Raw genomic sequence first — 17,584 nt, 5'->3', positions numbered from 1 at the left:
TCACTGATCGCTCCAATTATCCCTCCAATTATCCAGAACCGGGCAGACTTTGCAAAGATAGTGGCCAAAGAAATTCCTACGCCAACGTCTACAACAAAAAAACAGCGTCCCTTTAGTCGTACCAGATGATATTCACTACTCTAGTGGTATAAAGTGCGTCTGATGAACAAACCCCTTATCAGTCTCCTTTGGTCGTCACTCCCTTTGACTGAGTTGTAGGAATATCAGTGTTTCCTTAGAAGCCTCGTTTCATTTAATGAGACTTTGTACTGTGTGAGACCCCACAGTGTGTTGTTCCTCCCTGTGTACACATCTCTGAATTGAAGAACGACAAGACGAGCTCTGACTTACCACTATCTGATTTCTCTTCTCTTTGGTGAATGTGCTGCATAATATAATGAGGCGATTTAACAGGGAATTAAGTAGGAATTATACATCCAGCATGGCCATTTGGGATGAACCCAAATTAGAATTTCCAATGGAGAGAGGTTGTGGGATGAATGAGCAGGAGGAAAAGAGAGGAGAGGAAGGTAAAGGAAAGGAGAAGAAGGGGAAGGAGAGGGGAAATGATAAACAGCTGATAGCTACAGTATATTAGGTTAGCAGTTAATGGGCTTAAAAGTTGAAACATATAATTAAAGTCAAAGACAAAACTCTCCATAAATTTTCGCCTAAATCACAAAATGCAAAGAGTTCACAGAAGCAGCAATTTAGAAAACGAAATGTCAGTGGAGCGTTTTGCTGCCAAGTACACTGTCATCAAAGTGACACAGAAAATGGATGTCATTTTCACTCTCATTTGGGGGTTTGTCAGTTCCCCACGGGCGCTGTGACGCACCGGCTCGCTCCCTCTCCTCTGTGACACTGGAGAGATTTCAGGTTTGGCCTGGTGACGATCGATACGCCGCACTGTGACATGGCTCTCAAAGTCAAGTCATCAAATGCCACCATTTAGGCTTTTGCCGCATCATTCATTCACACTTTAGCCGAGCCACAATCTAAACCACAGCTGCGTGGTCGCCGCATGCATCTCTGCAGGCGAGTGCGAGGTTTTCCCCCTCGCCGTCTCACACCTACACTTTGTTCACAATCAGCACTTCTATTCTATGAAAGGCTCACCAGCTGGAGCGTTAGCTTTGACGCGCCGGGTAAAGAGTTGTGACACGAGGTCATTTCTTCAGGCCACTCTCCATCTGCAGATGTCAGGAAGCAGAGTCACTCATGCAGGTGAGACATTGTGTTGTGTAACTCCATCAGAGGAGCTTAGCAGAGATTTTTCCTTACATAGACGCTGAATAATTCAAATGTTGCATGTTTGGTTTATTTATGTTTATGTTATATGGCAGAAGGAAGCAGCGTGGGTGATGACGGTATCAGTCAGAAACACGCGTTGCTTTTTCTGGGCTGAGTGACAATGCTTTTCTTGCCATGTGGGGTCATTGTATATCAACATCCGCTCTGCAGAAATAGAACATGGTAGCATTAAACCTACTGTTTAGGTGACCAAATCGGCGAGTCTAGGGACACTCAAGTGTCGGACATGAAGTAACCAGAATCAGGGGACAGAGAGACAGGAAATTCCACCAAAAAAGGACTTTATTTTATATGAACTTCCCCTTTAACCTCATCAAATGGTGTATGTGCATTAGATACACGAACAGTTGCATGACATTAACAGCATTGCACATACATTTACTCACTGTAATCATAGTTGTCAACTGAAAGCCAGATAGTATTTGAACACAAACAATATTCCAGTTAAACATAAAGTGAACAGAGAAAGACATGGCATTATCAAAGTGATAAAACTTAAAGAATGACTCACTTTAGACGCACTGGATGAAGACTTCCTCCTCCCCTCCCAGTTATAGGAGCACTGATTGCATGTAGATTGAGCTCACCTGTGCCTAGTTGTCTAAACAGCACCGGTGAGCCTGTGGAACGGCAGACATGAACGCTTTCTAACACCTACATACAGGTCAGAGAGTATTTGTTTTCACTGTTTTGGCTCTGTCTGTAATCTAGCACATTGGATTTGAAATAGAATAGAGACACTGAGACTTTAAGATTTTACCACCTACTGTTCCTTATGTGAGATGCATTTTTACAGACTGCTAGTGTTATGAAAATTTCTTGTGGATGAGAGACTCTTGGCTTTTCAGTGGAAGCAGTCACACACACCTACAGCCATGCTCGCAGCTCTGTGAGGCTATCCTTAGGCACGTTAGCAGGCTAACATTTAGTAATTAGCGCAAAAGGAGGAAGTACAGCTGAGGCTGGTAGGATGTCATTACTTTTGCAGGTATTTGGTCATAAACATATTAGAAATATGAAAAAGTCAGGAGGTGAGTCAGGATACTGAGTTATTACAAATCCTCCCAGCCCGTTCTCATTACCAGGGCGTCAAAAACCGCTGCTTTGTCACAGCCATCGGCGTTCGATACCGCCACACAAGACACCCTTTAGCGCCTGTATGAGACACACTGAGCTTTCCATTAACTACAATGTAAACCCATCCATGGCAACAGTAACCGCTCAGGGAAAGTGCTGTGGTGACGTATTATAAAGAGCAAAAGAGACACACCAGGCGGGAGGTGAGGTAGATGAGTCAGACAAACACAAGGCTTTCATCCAGGAGACCGCTGTTTGTGTCCCGTGCGTTTCACTTTACAATCAGCTTTCCGTTTGTTTATTCACGGCACAAACGTAGTAATTTAAAGTCAAACCACGTTGTTTTTTCCTAAACCTAACTAAGTGGTTTTGTTGCCTAAATCTTAACAAGTGTTTTTTGTTTTAAATCACAACATTAAGCATGTGTTTACTGAGACCGACAAGTGACGCCAAATGGTCTGACAAAGTGTCAGTATGTGACGAGTTGGGATGAGAACTTGTTGATCATCCAGAGGGGGACATGAAAGGTAAGAAAAAACTTAAAATATGGTGTCTTCTTACCTTAAAAGCACAAAAGTATCTCACACTCGACGACTAAACTCAACTGAAAGATTAAATCTTTGAAAATGTTTGTCCAAATTCATCACAAGGGTCTAACGAACAAAAACGGTCCATTTGTTTTAATTAAGGTCGACCATCCCCAAAAGAGGGGTGGGTGTTGATTAGGTAAGGATTGAGCAATGTTGGACTTGCAGCCTTTTATATTCCCCCAATTTTAGGACAATGCACCAGGATAATATTCCCAAACATACTGTTCCTCAACCCAGAGTACGTGTTTCTGTTGCTGAACACCAGACTGAACTTTAAAAGTGCCTGAAATAAGCGAGAACTGGAGAGTACAAACCTGGCAGAGCATCACTGCAGAGGATGCCAAGAGTCTGCTGATGTCTTCGGGTCATAGAGTCCAGCCAGCCATTGCCAGCAAATTTGAAATATGAAGACCTTCTTCAAGTCTGTGTTAACTTTCTGTCTCCTAAAAAGGAATGACTGTACATAAATACGCTGTAGTTCCTCCACAGTTCATCTAATGCGAATGTAATCACACTCAAATCAAACCTCTTTAACTAATTAATACATTTAAAGTTTCATATCAAATCAAACAATGCAACAAAATGTAATACTGCACTGTAAACACTGTATGTCAATTCTGAGGTTGCTAATGTGACCATAGTTATATGAAATGGTACACACAGGGTCAGGTCTGTTTAGTCTCAGGTAGAATTACATTATAGCGGGGTGCTTTGTAGCTGTGGGTTAGTGTATTGCTGTCAAGATAGTGGGGATTTCATTGCCCTGAACTGCAGGATTCTCCGTGTGTACACAAGTATCCAGTTATGTACAACTAGAGATCTTTGTTTGCCAAATGTGTCTCTCTTTTGGAGCCAGTCTGTCTGTCTCAGAGTACAAACAATTTAGGCGTTTATCTGATGCTGTTGAGGATCCAGAGCTTTTAGCGTGTGAGCAGGTGGACCTCGTTGTTTTAGCTCGGGGCCTCCGACAGGATGCAACATCACCAGAAGTGAAACTGGGACCAGTTGTTGGGCGGTCTCGCTACTCTGAAGCAAACCTGCTGAAAACATTGTCAGGAGATGTCACTTTTGTGGCGCTCATCCGCTGCACAGTTTTAGGACCGATGGGATAGACAGGCGGTTTGGACGATGACGTCAGCCCTTAAAAGTCGTGAGTTGTACGCAGCACGTTCCTGCCCGCTGAGCTGTCACTCACTGCCTCCCAAAATTGTGTTTTGGACAGCTTTATAGGTGCAGGGCGGAGCTGTGCATCTTATAAGGCTTTCCATTTGAGCTTGTGCACACAGTCTGACAGCAAAGTACGAGGAGAAATCTTTTTTTCTCTCCACAGTTTACCGTCTGTCCTGTTCACCGCCACATCCATCACCATCACCCTCGCCACGGCTGCGTAGTTTTGGTTTCTCAGTGGTCACTTTGGATGGATTGTGATTAGCATATCTCAACAATAGGAGCTGATTGTTTGTGCTGTTGCCGTGTTGGACCCTTCACTTGCATTGATTAACTTCTAGGTAGCATTGATTAAAAGGGCGAGTGTGTTCATTTCAGTGGACAGCTGAAGGGCATGTGCTCGCACCGTTTTGTGTTGTATTTGTTGACTCACTGGGAGAAATATACGGGTAAAACGCTGTTGCGTCATCCCCCGAAAGACACCTTGTTTATTCTCATTGTAAGCTGCATCCCTTTTGGTGGCTGTTGAATTGTACTGCGTCAAAAAATAAGAGGTGTTTATACTGTCAAGATGAAATATTAGAAAAACCTGTGAGGATAAAATACAATTGAAGAGCACCCTGAACTACAGCCTCCAAAATGGCCATAAATTTGAAATCAGGCACCTCTCTAGAACTGTTTCAATATAAACAGAACATTATAACCTTCATGAAGATTTACTGCCAGGCTGTTGCTTTAGACTGCCAACTGAGTGTAGATATCAGTGTAGTTGAAAAACACATGTAACGGCTTAATAAATGTCCATATCAAAGAATATATTTTGCTGTGAATTTGAGGTGGCTTCATACAAACATTTATCTAAAGATACTGTGTACTACTATCTGTGTGTGAATTGTAATTCCTGCCGTGTATATAAACAGAAGTGTGTAAAACATGTGCAACCAATTGAATCATAACTTTACACATATTTTTCAAGGTTGGTGGGTGACTTTGTCTTTTATTCATATCTTTTTAAAATGATTTTTGTTTATGTTAGTGTATTTAAAGGATAAAGCTGCCAATAGTCTATATATTTGTTATTGTCAAATTCCATGAAAGGGACAAAATCAAGAATGTGTCTGTTTCTCAATACTTTCTTTTACTTCTTTACCCTGTCTATAGCTCTTTCATCATGATGCGATATTATATATATTATATAATGATACGATATTTGCTGATATCACAAAGACGATATAGGGTTTCGATTAGATATGGTTTTGATTTGATTCAGGGCCTGTGATTTATATGAGACAATATTATATGCCCATTAAACACAATCACTACTCACAAAAAGCAGCTAAAATAGGATTTGACAATTTTATTATTGAGTTTTTCAGGAAGGAGGTGCGCTTGGACGGAAATGGTGACACAGATGATGACATTTATCGATGTTTTTTGTGTCGTTGATTATTGAATCGATATATCGATCCAGATCGATGTATCTTTACACCCCTAATAGCGCTTATAGCTAAAATATAATTTCATTTAAAAAGGCTAAATAATTACCTCAAACTGCAGGACTCTGTCGTTTTTTGCAAATGTTACTCAAACAGGAGTAAATTATGCATTATTTGGGGATATTTTCAACTGTGGAGGAATACATATGTGGTTCTGTGGTGGGATATTAACAGCAGCAGGATGGTGTTTGTGGGATTAAGTTGAAATAAACCACATTGCCCATTTTCATCACAATGAGGCAACATGTCATTAAGAGCAACAGTGTGGCTCAATGATGCGTTTTTAATATTTTTTTTGGACAACAATGGAGCTTGTTGGCACAGACGAGTCAGGCTTTGACTACACAGACAGGACTTGTTGGTGGGATCAATGCATTGTTGGTTCGGGATCCTCCTCATTCATTTTTCTGACAATAAGAAAAACACTAGAGTTTCCCTTCAACAGACAATAAAATACAATTAAACATTGTTACAGTGAGAAAAGTATACAAGATGTTGTCAGACTTATTATTGTGTGAACTGCATTAACAGAACATTATATCTGTCCTCTCAGTACAAACAAGTGGAGCAGTATATGTCCTTCCATAAGCTGCCATCCGACTTCCGACAGAAGATCCACGACTACTACGAGCACAGATACCAGGGCAAGATGTTTGACGAGGAGAGCATTCTGGGAGAACTCAGCGAGCCCCTCAGAGAGGTGAGACATAAACGCACAGAAAGACTTTCCACATATGAAGACTAACTGTAAGATCATTTTTTTGTTTTTAGATACTTAAAGGGACGCTACGTAAGAATCAGAAATTGCTTGTTAACAGTGACACCTGTGGCCGTTAAGTCAACGACAGCCAGCGACACACACGAGACTGAACGTGATTGACAGGCATCATGTTGATGAATATTAGGCACATTAGAAGCTAAAACCACAACATCACTGTATTATTTCACATGCTTGGCAGTAATGTTAGCTTACCAAACGAAGATCCTTCCATGAATCCAAGGCCTGGCTGATAACTTTTCCTGCTTCAACCTCCCGACCGTGGTCAGAAGGCGAAGGGGAGACACTGTAGTTTTGATCTCCTGGGCCGGAGTCGATAACGTTACTCGCTCCGCAGCCCAGTCACGTCACTCTGCAGCAGGGAAACAAGACACATTTCTGCACAAACTGCAATTTCTACTGTACATTTCCTTGATATTCTCAAAGCTAAACTAACTCTCTTCTGCTCCGCTGCTGGATTGTTTCGCCGCCGCTCTCTCTTTCTTGCTTCACCCCTCACTTCCCACGTGCACACACACTCCCACAACATTAGTTTTTGCCCGACATCGGTCACATTCCTGTTTTGCAATACAGGCTTTACTAGATATAACTGTGTTTTTTTGTGCTTCCTTGGAGTTTGTGTTGGAGTCTGAGTTGTGGTGGATGCATTAGCGGACTCCATTTCTAACCAAACGTCAGCTACAGCTAAGGCCACTCGCAAACGCGCATGACATCACATCTCTTAGATTTTCCCGGAAAAACGGGTCCGGGTTCTTCACATTAAAAGCAGTCTATAGGCTGATAGAGGAAACCCAGAAAGTCGCAAAAGGTCTCATTCTTTTAGGTTACGTTACAACCTGTTCACACATTGCCAATAAAAAACGATTTACACGTGTAAAAAGTAACATACAGTCCCTTTTAAGAAAGTCCCTTTCTTGTGTTCTTGACATCTTGAAAATACGAAAAAAACACTTGTTTTTAGCCTTTATTTTGTAGTTTGTTATCACATATATTCACAAGATGAACTTTTATACTTAAATCCCTGAGCTCACCATTCATGCATGCAGAAGGAGACACTTGACTGCAGTGTGGTGCTTCAGTTATATTTATCACCAAATAACGTGTCTTTTCTTAGGAAATTGTAAATTTCAACTGTCGCAAGCTGGTGGCATCCATGCCGCTGTTTGCCAACGCAGAGCCGTACTTCGTGACGGCCATGTTGACCAAGCTGCGTTTTGAGGTGTTCCAGCCGCATGACTACATCATAAGGGAAGGCACCATTGGAAAGAAAATGTACTTCATTCAGCATGGAGTCTGCAGCGTCATCACTAAAGGCACTCTGGCAATGAAGCTCTCTGACGGCTCTTATTTTGGAGGTAGGTCACAGTTCAGTTTTTTTTTTCTGGTGGTGATATTTTTAGCTTCTTTTTTCTTTTCTTTAAAGCTGATGCACTTTATCCTTCCTCGTCACAGAGATCTGTTTATTAACGAGGGGTCGGCGAACAGCCAGCGTGCGAGCGGAGACGTACTGTCGACTCTACTCTCTGTCTGTTGACAACTTCAATGAGGTGCTGGAAGAATATCCCATGATGAGACGCGCCTTCGAGACTGTTGCCATTGACCGTCTAGACCGCATAGGTAAAAAGTGCATGCATACATGTGATTAATGGCTGACATATGGTTGCATTTTTATTTTGCATTTAACTAGGGCTGTCAATCGATTAAAAAATGTATCGCGATTAATCGCATGATGGTCCATAGTTAATCGCAAAATAATCATAACATTTTTTATCTGTTCAAAATGTACCTTAAAGGGAGATTTGTCAGGTATTTAATACTCTTATCAACATGGGAGTGGGCAATTATGTTTGCTTTATGTAAACATCTGTATACATTTACACAAATCGATGACAAATATTGTCCAGAAACCCTCACAGGTACTGCATTTAGCATAAAAAAATAAGCTGAAGCTCAAGCCCAACAGTCAACAACAGCTGTCAGTGTGTCAGTGTGCTGACTTGACTATGACTTGCCCCATACTGCATGTGATTATCATAAGGTGGGCATGTCTGCAATGGGGAGACTCGTCGGTACCCAGAGAAAATGGCCATGCAAGTTTTTCCTCTCCAAAATTTAACGTAAGTTTGGAGCGTTATTTAGCCTCCTTCCCGACAAGCTAGTATAAGACGTCTATTGCACAGACGTGCAATAGATGTCGTGTGTACAGAGTAACCTTCCATCCATCCATTGTCTTTCGCTTAGCCTGAGTAACCTCCGCTTCACCATAGAACCTAGAGAGGAAAAGATTTGTATTTTTAGTTCACTGTTGCTTTGCTAATGTAAACGTATGTTTCCCATGCCAATAAGCCCCTTTGGACTGATTGAATTGATCATAACAGAAACAAGTAACAGACGGCAAACAAACAGCAAATTGCATCAACCAATGAACTAGCAGTGTTGTTCAGTAACAAGACATGTGCATTCAGTGCTCAAATAATCCATAATCCTGTTTTTAAAATCGTGCATGCTTCTAAAATACTCTAGTTTAAAGTGACTTGGTGTGAGTGACTCTCACACCAAGATGAGAGTGCAAAAACTTTAAAAGCACTTTCACCAAAGACGCTGCAGGTTCTAGGAACGACATACATAATTTGTCCGCATGACCAAAAGTTGCTGATAGTTTTAGACGTCAGGAGACGCAGTCAGACGTGTGAGTAGCGGTACAAAAGCATGTAACATCTGTATTGCATTATTGTAAGTCTCTGCATACAGCTCTTTTTTAAATATAAAAACATCTGAAATGAACCCCATGTACAGAGAATAAAATAATATTGTGCTTAGGAAATGTGTCCAGAATATTAATGTTGAAATAGGCAGTAAAATGAGCCGTGCTGTTCCCTCAAAATGACACGGGACACTGTAACAGTAGATGAGAGTACAGGGTGACACATCCATTTTCCTCAGGGCTCTTTCTGCTAGAGGATGTACCTGGTGTGAAGGACATCACATGCTATATCTAACTCATATTGTTCTCCCTTTCCAAATCCTCCTGTTTCCATTTCCATTTTGTTCAGCTTTTCGTCCTCTCTGCCCCGTCCTTAATAATCAATCCATTTATTTATTTCTGCAGGTAAAAAGAACTCCATCCTGCTGCACAAGGTCCAGCATGATCTCAACTCTGGCGTCTTCAACAACCAGGAGAACGAGATGATCCAGGAGATTGTCAAGTACGACCGTGAGATGGTGAAGCTGGTGGACCTGCAGCGGCCGCGGGCCATGTCGATGACCCCTTCCATCGGCGGTATCTTTGCCCACCCTGGCCCGGCGCAGTCAGGCTCTGCTATCGCCACTCTCCAGCAGGCTGTGGCTATGAGCTTTTGTCCTCAAATGGCGAGTTCCCTGGTGGGTCCAGGGACTCTGCAGTCTCCTCGCATGGTGCGAAGGTTCCAGGTGATGCAGAACCTGGCCAGCCCGGTCTCCATGTCTCCTCTTCAGTCTCAACCCCCTCAGACGCTCGGAGGGTCGTTCGGATCTGCAATCTCCAGCCCGCCCGTCCAAAGCCCGCTCGCAGCTTCAGGACGGACTTTCCAGTACATGGCGAGCGCAGGACCCTCTGGTTCCCAGTTGTCCCTAGTACAGCATCATGCACCCAGCCCCACACAGACCCAGCAGAGGCCTGCCTCACACAAGAGCACCCACTCCCTTCATACAGGTAGCTTGAGCCATGACACCCGGGTCATGTCTGCCTCCCAGCTTTCGCTCCCCCAGGAGGGAACACAACAAGCTGCCTCTGCAGTCCCCAGCCCCCCACAATCCACCCGCACCTCCAACAACTCCATCGGTCCCCCTCAGCCCTCTCACCCCAACCTGCCAGGGCCCTCAGGGGTGGTGAGATCGTCAGGAGCTCAACAAAGGGTGGCCTTTGCCTCCACAACCCCTCCCGGTGGACCTGCTGGAATGGGGGCAGTAGTAGCAGCAGCTGCTGGATCAGGACCTCCAGACTCTGGAGTTCCCAAGAAAGATTCAATTGTCAGCCTTCCAGAGCTAGACTCTGCCAGATCCCGGCTGTCTTCCAACTTGTGACCCTGGTAGAGTTCAGGAACGAGGCCTTTTTTGTAGGAGTTTGTTTTAGGTCAGTCCAGCTGATCTGTCAGCCTGCTAAATGACCAATCAGCTACCGCCAGCGCCACCAGTCATTCGACCAGGATGCACTGTGCGCTGGTGTCAGCGGAAGGAAAAAGAGCAACTCAAAGTCTTGAGAAACTTTGGCTAGGAGGAGTCTATACAATTAAACTAGTATAACTTAAGGTTGAACTGGTCTAGTCTACTGCGCCAGCACCTTTAGTCTTAGTATCACCCCTTACACTCTGCTTCCAAACACCTACTGTATATCGCTGTCTTTACTGTAAAGATATGAAGAAACGTATGATTCATGTAACTATTGCATACTGTGTAGAATCCATGCAATGCAATCTAGCAGGAGCTGGACTTAAAAATGAAAATCAGGGACTTGAGGTCAAATGACAATGACATTTTAAGCGTTCAAAAAGTGTTTTGAGTGTAATTTTTTCCGTATAAGCTGTCGTAGCAAAAGAACACATTGCTCTTCATATTGTTTAAAAATAGTAGTGAAAATAGTGTTTTAGACCGCTGGTCGATCTTACATCGATGTGTACATAGTTGGTGAAAAAAGTACGGAGGGATATTATATTCATTGTATCTACCCAAACCAAAGTTGAGCTCGAACACAAAGTCTGGTTGTGTCTGTATCAACTAAAAAAGAAACATAGAAGAAAATGCCATTTATTTAACTGCCTTGATTCAACGTTAGAAGCCATATATTTGGTTCGTGTGTATGTATATATGTGGGTGTAAGTTTGTGCGCGTGAGTTTGTCGGTACGTTTCGGTTCTATTTTCAGAGAATGGACTCACACACGCTCTACACTTGCTTCGTCAAGCGCGGTTGGTTCGACATGCTGACCTGTTTTCACGAAAACATCTGGGGAGGCGGTCAGCAGCTTTGGTCGGCGCACTGATTGTAACCCTGAAGGCAAAGGTGGTTAAATAATCTGAGCTTTATCGACAAGGAAACATTTGTGAACAACCCATACTGTATACTTGCTTGTTTTTGTCTAGGTTTATTGATTAACACATGCAATATAATTCTGCAATACTCTACCCCGCCTATATATAAAAATATATATGAATATAAATATCTATACATATGCTGTACAGGAAAGTTTTCCTTTCGTTTTCTTTTTAATGTGAAATCTTAAAGAATCCAGCAGCTATTGTGGCTTCACTTGAAGTATTGTAATCCAGTGACCATGTTGTTACCTTAACCAAAAATGTCGGGTGGGAATGAGAGTGTCATTTTTCGTACAAAACAGACGGGACAAACTGGTTCAGAGTCACAGGATGAATCCACGCTTTCAGTTCAGCAAGTCAGATCCTCCAAAACGTCACTTTAAAGCCCATTTGAAGATATTAAATTGTAAGATTGAACGGGCAATATGGGGCACAAATGCCTCACTTGTAAAAACTCTTTGCTCCATATGGAAGTCTCTACGTGCCCCCAAAACTCCCACGAATGTCTCGACATTTCGACAAAACAAATCTATTGTTCAAATTTTGGGGATTGGGGTTGAGGCTTTGTTTTAAATATCCTGATCCTGTTGAAGCTAAAAGCCTTCTCTTGCTGAATGTATGCCATACGAGAAGGAAGACAGCTAATCAGATATAAACTGCCATGTAAATATCAAGGGACGGAGGTTTAAAGAGGCTTTTATGATGCAAGGGGGTTGTGGGCATTGCCGTATGTGTTGCTGAGTGTCTGTCTGTGTGATCTTTTTAGGTTTGATGATGCTTCTCTGGGTAGGACGTTGCTGTATTTAACCTGTATGTTACCCCCCCCCTCTTCCCCCCCGCACCCTATCCCCAGATCTATCACAAGAGGATCCGTCTTTTAAGTTCATTTATTGAGGCCGGCGTGAACAAGAGCGAGTCGTGACCACTTTGAACTCCTCGGTCCAAAGCGAGCACTGAGGACATTCAGTTTAAGCACCTTGTGTGATGCACTTCGACCTTCTAATCAAAATGAAAATCGATGCTCTATTCTCTTAAAAAACGGGTGCGGTACTTCTCCCCGACCCATTATCTGGTTAAACTGTAAAGGACGACAAGTGAATCCAATTGGGAAAGAAAACAGGCAGCTGATTCAATGTGTTAAACAAACATCCGCGTCCTAACTTTTTCAGCTCCGAGCATCGGTCAGGAGCCAAACTGTAAAGTCGATGCGATGGACATTTCACTCAGGTTTGCTACCTTTTCAGAGAGATGTATTGATCGCCGCAGCTAGGCTGTCCATTGATTTATGTAGACTTCTCCATCCTCCCATAATCAACGTGTTGATTTAACCGCGCTGAAAGATTCCCCTTGAATTTTGATTGGCCCAGAAATGCGAGGATCTATCGAGTGGAGTCGTAACCCTCGGATTGTTATTAACAAAACTCGCTGCCGTTTTGTTTTGATCACTTGAGAGCTGTTTAAATCTTGAAACAAGGTGTAAGTGATTGTTTTCATCCAAGGGCTTCATTATATAAACCCCTGGCTCATTGTCACTGTAATGTAGAGCAGCCACATTTCCCCTTTGCATTTCATCATGCTCTAAACCTCGTTCATTGTCATACCCGGGTCACAGTGCTGCAACACGGAAACTTTGTATTGCTTTTTTTTTCCTATGGGAAAGGTACATGCCAAAACACGATTGTGAATGAATCAAGTCCATTTGAGTCAATAGCTGTTGTGTGCTTCAATACTGTTCCAGTGCAATCAATTGGTCCTCTTCCCTATATTCCTTTGTGCTAATACCAGAGTTTGCCCTATTAAGCTGCTATCAGGACTGTGCTGATATTATTTGAATGACTCCACAGTCAGTAAAAGCAAGATGGGAGGGAGAGTTAAAGAGCTAATGTTTCAGGCAATATCAGGCACCGTCTCTGCTTCATTGCATCCATCCAGTAGGATGCTGTAGTGTGTAATCCACTCCCACTCAAAGGATGGCGTACCAGACACTTTGATCACTCTGTTTCAACCCTCAGCCATGAGTCCGATACAGCCCCGGCCAAGCACATACTTCCGTCAGCTGTCTGTCTTGTGTCACAAGTGTGTTCATTCAGTCGGCTTCCGGCCGCCGCCGCCGTCGGGTCGTGTGTGTGTGAGATATGGCGCTGTATTTGCCTGATGACGGGGGGTTCAAAGTGCGATTGTTTAACGGTTCCTCTCCTGGACCTTGCTGTGAAGTGGGACTGAAATCCCTCATACATGTTTGACACTGACTGACAAGTATTGAGAGTATCTAAGTTTCAAACCTCTCATTCTCGCTGTACCAGATATTAAGGGTACTGAATGCCTTGGTGTTGATATGTTAGCAAATCAGGGTATTCTTTTTTTGTTTGTAAAAGTGTCTTTTGATTTATGTTTTGTTTGGTTATTGTTTTTTGCAATGTGCCCCATGCACACGGACTGTATATACCTTGTGCCTAGTATATCTAGTTTCCACATAGTCTATTTTTGTGGTATGTATGTGCCTGTAAAAATGCAAATATGTGTTTTTATTTTCAACTTGCAATATATGTAAAAAAAAAACAAAAAAAAAAAACATTAGATGACTAGTATTGCTGAATTAAAATGACAATGTCAGTATATATAATTTTCCCTGATTTGGGGAAACACAAAATTGCACATTTTTGTTGGTTTGAGCCTTCCAACACCATGCGCGCTGTACTCTGTACTTTCATGTTCTGTACATATGGTATACACAGAGATGTGGGGCACATTGTTTGTGTTTTACCACGACCTCCTGTATAAGAAACATTTTCTACAGTGAGAGGGTGAGCTCTGATAGGCTTCTGGTGGATATCGGCAGTCTAGACGTTAGCTTAGATGACCTGCTCGCTGCGCAGTGCCAAAAAAAGAAAATAAAACTGTGGAGATGCCTGCACAATAGAAACACAGGAACAAAACTAGACATGCTGGAAACCCTCTCAAACCATAATGTTGCACAGGTCTTTAAACTCTGATACTGGTTGCACACTGATCTGGTTTGCCATTACAAAAAAAAAAAAAAGAAAAAAGATCTCTCCAAGGCTGATTTTGGCTCACGAGCCACAGCAGTCACAACTCCCTGGTCGAGTTACTTGACAGATAACAGCAGAGTGCATGCTTGTATTTTTCTTATCTAAGCAGAGTTCTGTGTGCGATTCTTAGTGGGACCTTCAAACGTAGACATTATTGTGTACCAACTACTGTACAATGATTTTATTTAGTCTAACAGTTAAACCTTTGTGTCGTAGCTACTGTAGCCTGCTTAGCTTACCTAAGCCTTCTCTCTGCTTCAGGACTCTGTGTAATTGTGTGCTTGAGTTTGTGTGTGCGTGTGTGTGTTCCTGTGCCTTTCCTTCTATAATGTTGGTCCCACTTGAGAATATGATGCCATTTTAGGGGTTTGAAACCCACCATGTGAGGCTGAGAGAGACGCCAGCACAAGCTGGAAAAGTGTTACACGGTCACGACTCCACTTGTTCTAAAAAACACTGTAATGCTCCTAGAAAAGGCACATCCCTAGACTTAGTAGCATTCCACAGCCTGCACGAGCAGCTCGGTGTGGGCATCCAGACACACTCTACCAGCACCATGTAGACAACAGCACAGATATCTGACACAGCACGTGTCCTCTCTCTCTCTTTCTCTCTCTCTGGAGGTCAATCTGCAACCATCTCAGGCTGTGCTCTGCTTCTGCTCTTAACGAATAAGTATTTCAGAACTCCAGCTCTGTCTAAGTTGATGTCTACAATCCGGGGACAAATCAGCTCCCCGGGCCGAGCCGCAGCGCTTCCAAAACGATCTAAAAAGGATCAAGGGGGGTTTAACTTGGGATGCTGGCGATATTTGTCGCCGTCCAGTCCTTTCAGACTGAGATGCACAGCTGGCGGCTGACGGGGGGGCTGATTTGAGCCTGCGTCCAAAAAGGCTGTCTTGTCCACCACCTCTGCTGGCCCGAGAACACAGAGCCACACCCTGGTCTCTCTCAATAAGCTGGTCTGTCAGTCAGTGGCAATGTCGTTTAAGCGTTCGTAAAAAGACGATACATTGTTGTGCAATAAAAAGATGAGCGCATTGGCATACTTAACATCTGTGTGTGGACTTTTTATTCATCGGCGTGTCTTTGTTTGGTCGCCACGCTGTGGAACATTTAATGCACACACCTCAACCTTGTAAATCAGCCAGCAACCCCTCCACCATCATTCTTCCCCACATCAGATGAGATCTCTCTCTCTCTCTCGCTCTCTCTCTCTCTCTCTCTGCAGACAGGGGCTCTGCTGCATCCCTGATGAGATGTCTGAGCTCAGTCTAAGAGCTTTCCACTGTGTCTGTGTGTACGTGAACACACACAGCACAGCAAGTGTGTTTATTCCTGTACCTAAGAGCGCGTGCGTGGACATGCAAGCCCTAGTTTTGTATTTGTCTGATACGGAGAGAGAGTAAATGAACCAGTGGCAGGAGTGTATGTGTGTGTGTGTGTGAAAGGGTGGGTGGGTGTGTGCGTCAGAGATGAGGGCAGTCCAAGGACACACTCCTCTGGCAGCCTGGGAGCAGCAACCACCCGTTCCTATTTCCTTTCTCCCTCACACACACACACACACACACTGCTGTCTGGATCCTCAGTGATTATGCATGGCACACTGAGATAGAAAGATTAAAATCACATGCAAGGTGAGGTTTCGACACAGAGCTTCACACCATTCATGTTGCAGGTCTACATGCGGCCGGTACAAATGTGGGTGAGGCCATCCGCAGTGCGCGTACGTGGTTTTACCTTGGCGTGACATAATGTCCTCTCTCTCTATTGACACACTCTCTCTCTCTCTCTTTCTCGCTCTCTCTATCCATTTCATTGTAATTCAATGAGGAAGCAATGTACTGGTAGTGGCTGCAGGCAGATACTACACCAAGTAGTGAAGCTATATGTAGTCTGAGTATATAGTTTCATCCTGTATATGGCCGAGGATTGTCCTCTACCTGGTTTCCTCTGCAGTGCCGGACCTCTACTGTGTCCCTGGCTGTCCTACTTCAATTAATCATATCAGCATCTCCCGCACTACCCCCAAGGTTTACCTCTAGAGGGCAATTTGCTTATTTAGCTGCTTACTGGGATCCTCGTCCCCCCTCCCATCCATCTCCTTCCCCTCGCGCCGCTCCTTGACTGGACGCAAAACTTCCCATTAGAAGCTAAACATTTGTGTCCCCCGGGTTTTTTCCCCCCAGCAAAATCATGCATATTCAGCAACTGTGATTCATGAGCACAGGTGTGGTTTGTTTTTGTTGTAACATTTGCAGGTGTGGATGTGCACAGGAAACTCTATGAGTGTGTGTGTATGGAAAGAAGATAGATGCTGCCCTAACATTTTCCTCTCTGCTGAAGCCGCTTCGGCCACGTCTGCCTGAACCAGGGAGCATCTAGAGAGCACAGCTCACATCTGAATGCCAGGATTAGCATTTGGTCCAAGCTCTGAGTCCATGAATGAGTCAGTGAGCAAGACACAGAAAGAGAGAGAGAGAGAGAGAGAGAGAGAGAGAGAGAGAGAGAGAGAGAGAGAGAGAGAGAGAGAGAGAGGGATACAGTAAATCATCTTACAGCCGCAGGCGGCCTCAGTAATATCACAGTTGCTGGACAGTGGGCTGGGGAGGATGTGAGAAGTGCGTCAGGCCTAAATGATCAAGAGAAAAACACACAGTGTGAGACAGGAGGGAAGGGTCACGTGATCCTCCACAAGCTATGTCATCTTATTTAAATTTCATTTGTTGGTCCTCTTATCTGTGGTCCCTGAGGGGGTTTGTTTGACTTTTATTCCTCGTTGAGAAAAAAAGAAGAAGAGAGATGTTCCTCTGAGTGATCAATGCAGCCTTCACCCAAGGACACATGGCCTATAAATCACGTGTCTCCAACCCGGCTGTAATTCAGTCCGCCATTCAGTGGCACACTTACTGCACACATACATCAAAATGGCAAAGAGTCCAGTAATCCAAGAATTTATGATTAGCATACGTGTGTATGTACAACCTCTGGTCATTTATTGGCAACATTTTTTAACCACTATACATATACTGTACATCCAACTGT

At 43.5% G+C, this 17,584-nt stretch overlaps 1 protein-coding gene across 1 annotated transcript in view; it reads left to right on the top strand.

Annotated features, from left to right (window-relative positions):
• LOC141777071 (potassium/sodium hyperpolarization-activated cyclic nucleotide-gated channel 2-like) overlaps positions 1 to 15,592 on the top strand; it is a 41,029-nt gene extending 25,437 nt beyond the window's left edge. The window contains exons 5-8 of the mRNA XM_074651008.1: positions 6,198 to 6,344; positions 7,537 to 7,777; positions 7,875 to 8,039; positions 9,532 to 15,592. Of these exons, the coding sequence (XP_074507109.1) occupies positions 6,198 to 6,344; positions 7,537 to 7,777; positions 7,875 to 8,039; positions 9,532 to 10,484 (1,506 nt within the window). The 3' untranslated portion in view covers positions 10,485 to 15,592. The remainder of the gene's footprint in view (positions 1 to 6,197; positions 6,345 to 7,536; positions 7,778 to 7,874; positions 8,040 to 9,531) is intronic.
• Positions 15,593 to 17,584: the final 1,992 nt, after the last annotated feature.

The sequence above is a fragment of the Sebastes fasciatus genome, chromosome 11 (genome assembly GCF_043250625.1).
Source record: "Sebastes fasciatus isolate fSebFas1 chromosome 11, fSebFas1.pri, whole genome shotgun sequence".
Classification (NCBI taxonomy): Eukaryota; Metazoa; Chordata; class Actinopteri; order Perciformes; family Sebastidae; genus Sebastes; species Sebastes fasciatus.
This window is presented reverse-complemented; position numbering and strand designations above follow the sequence as displayed.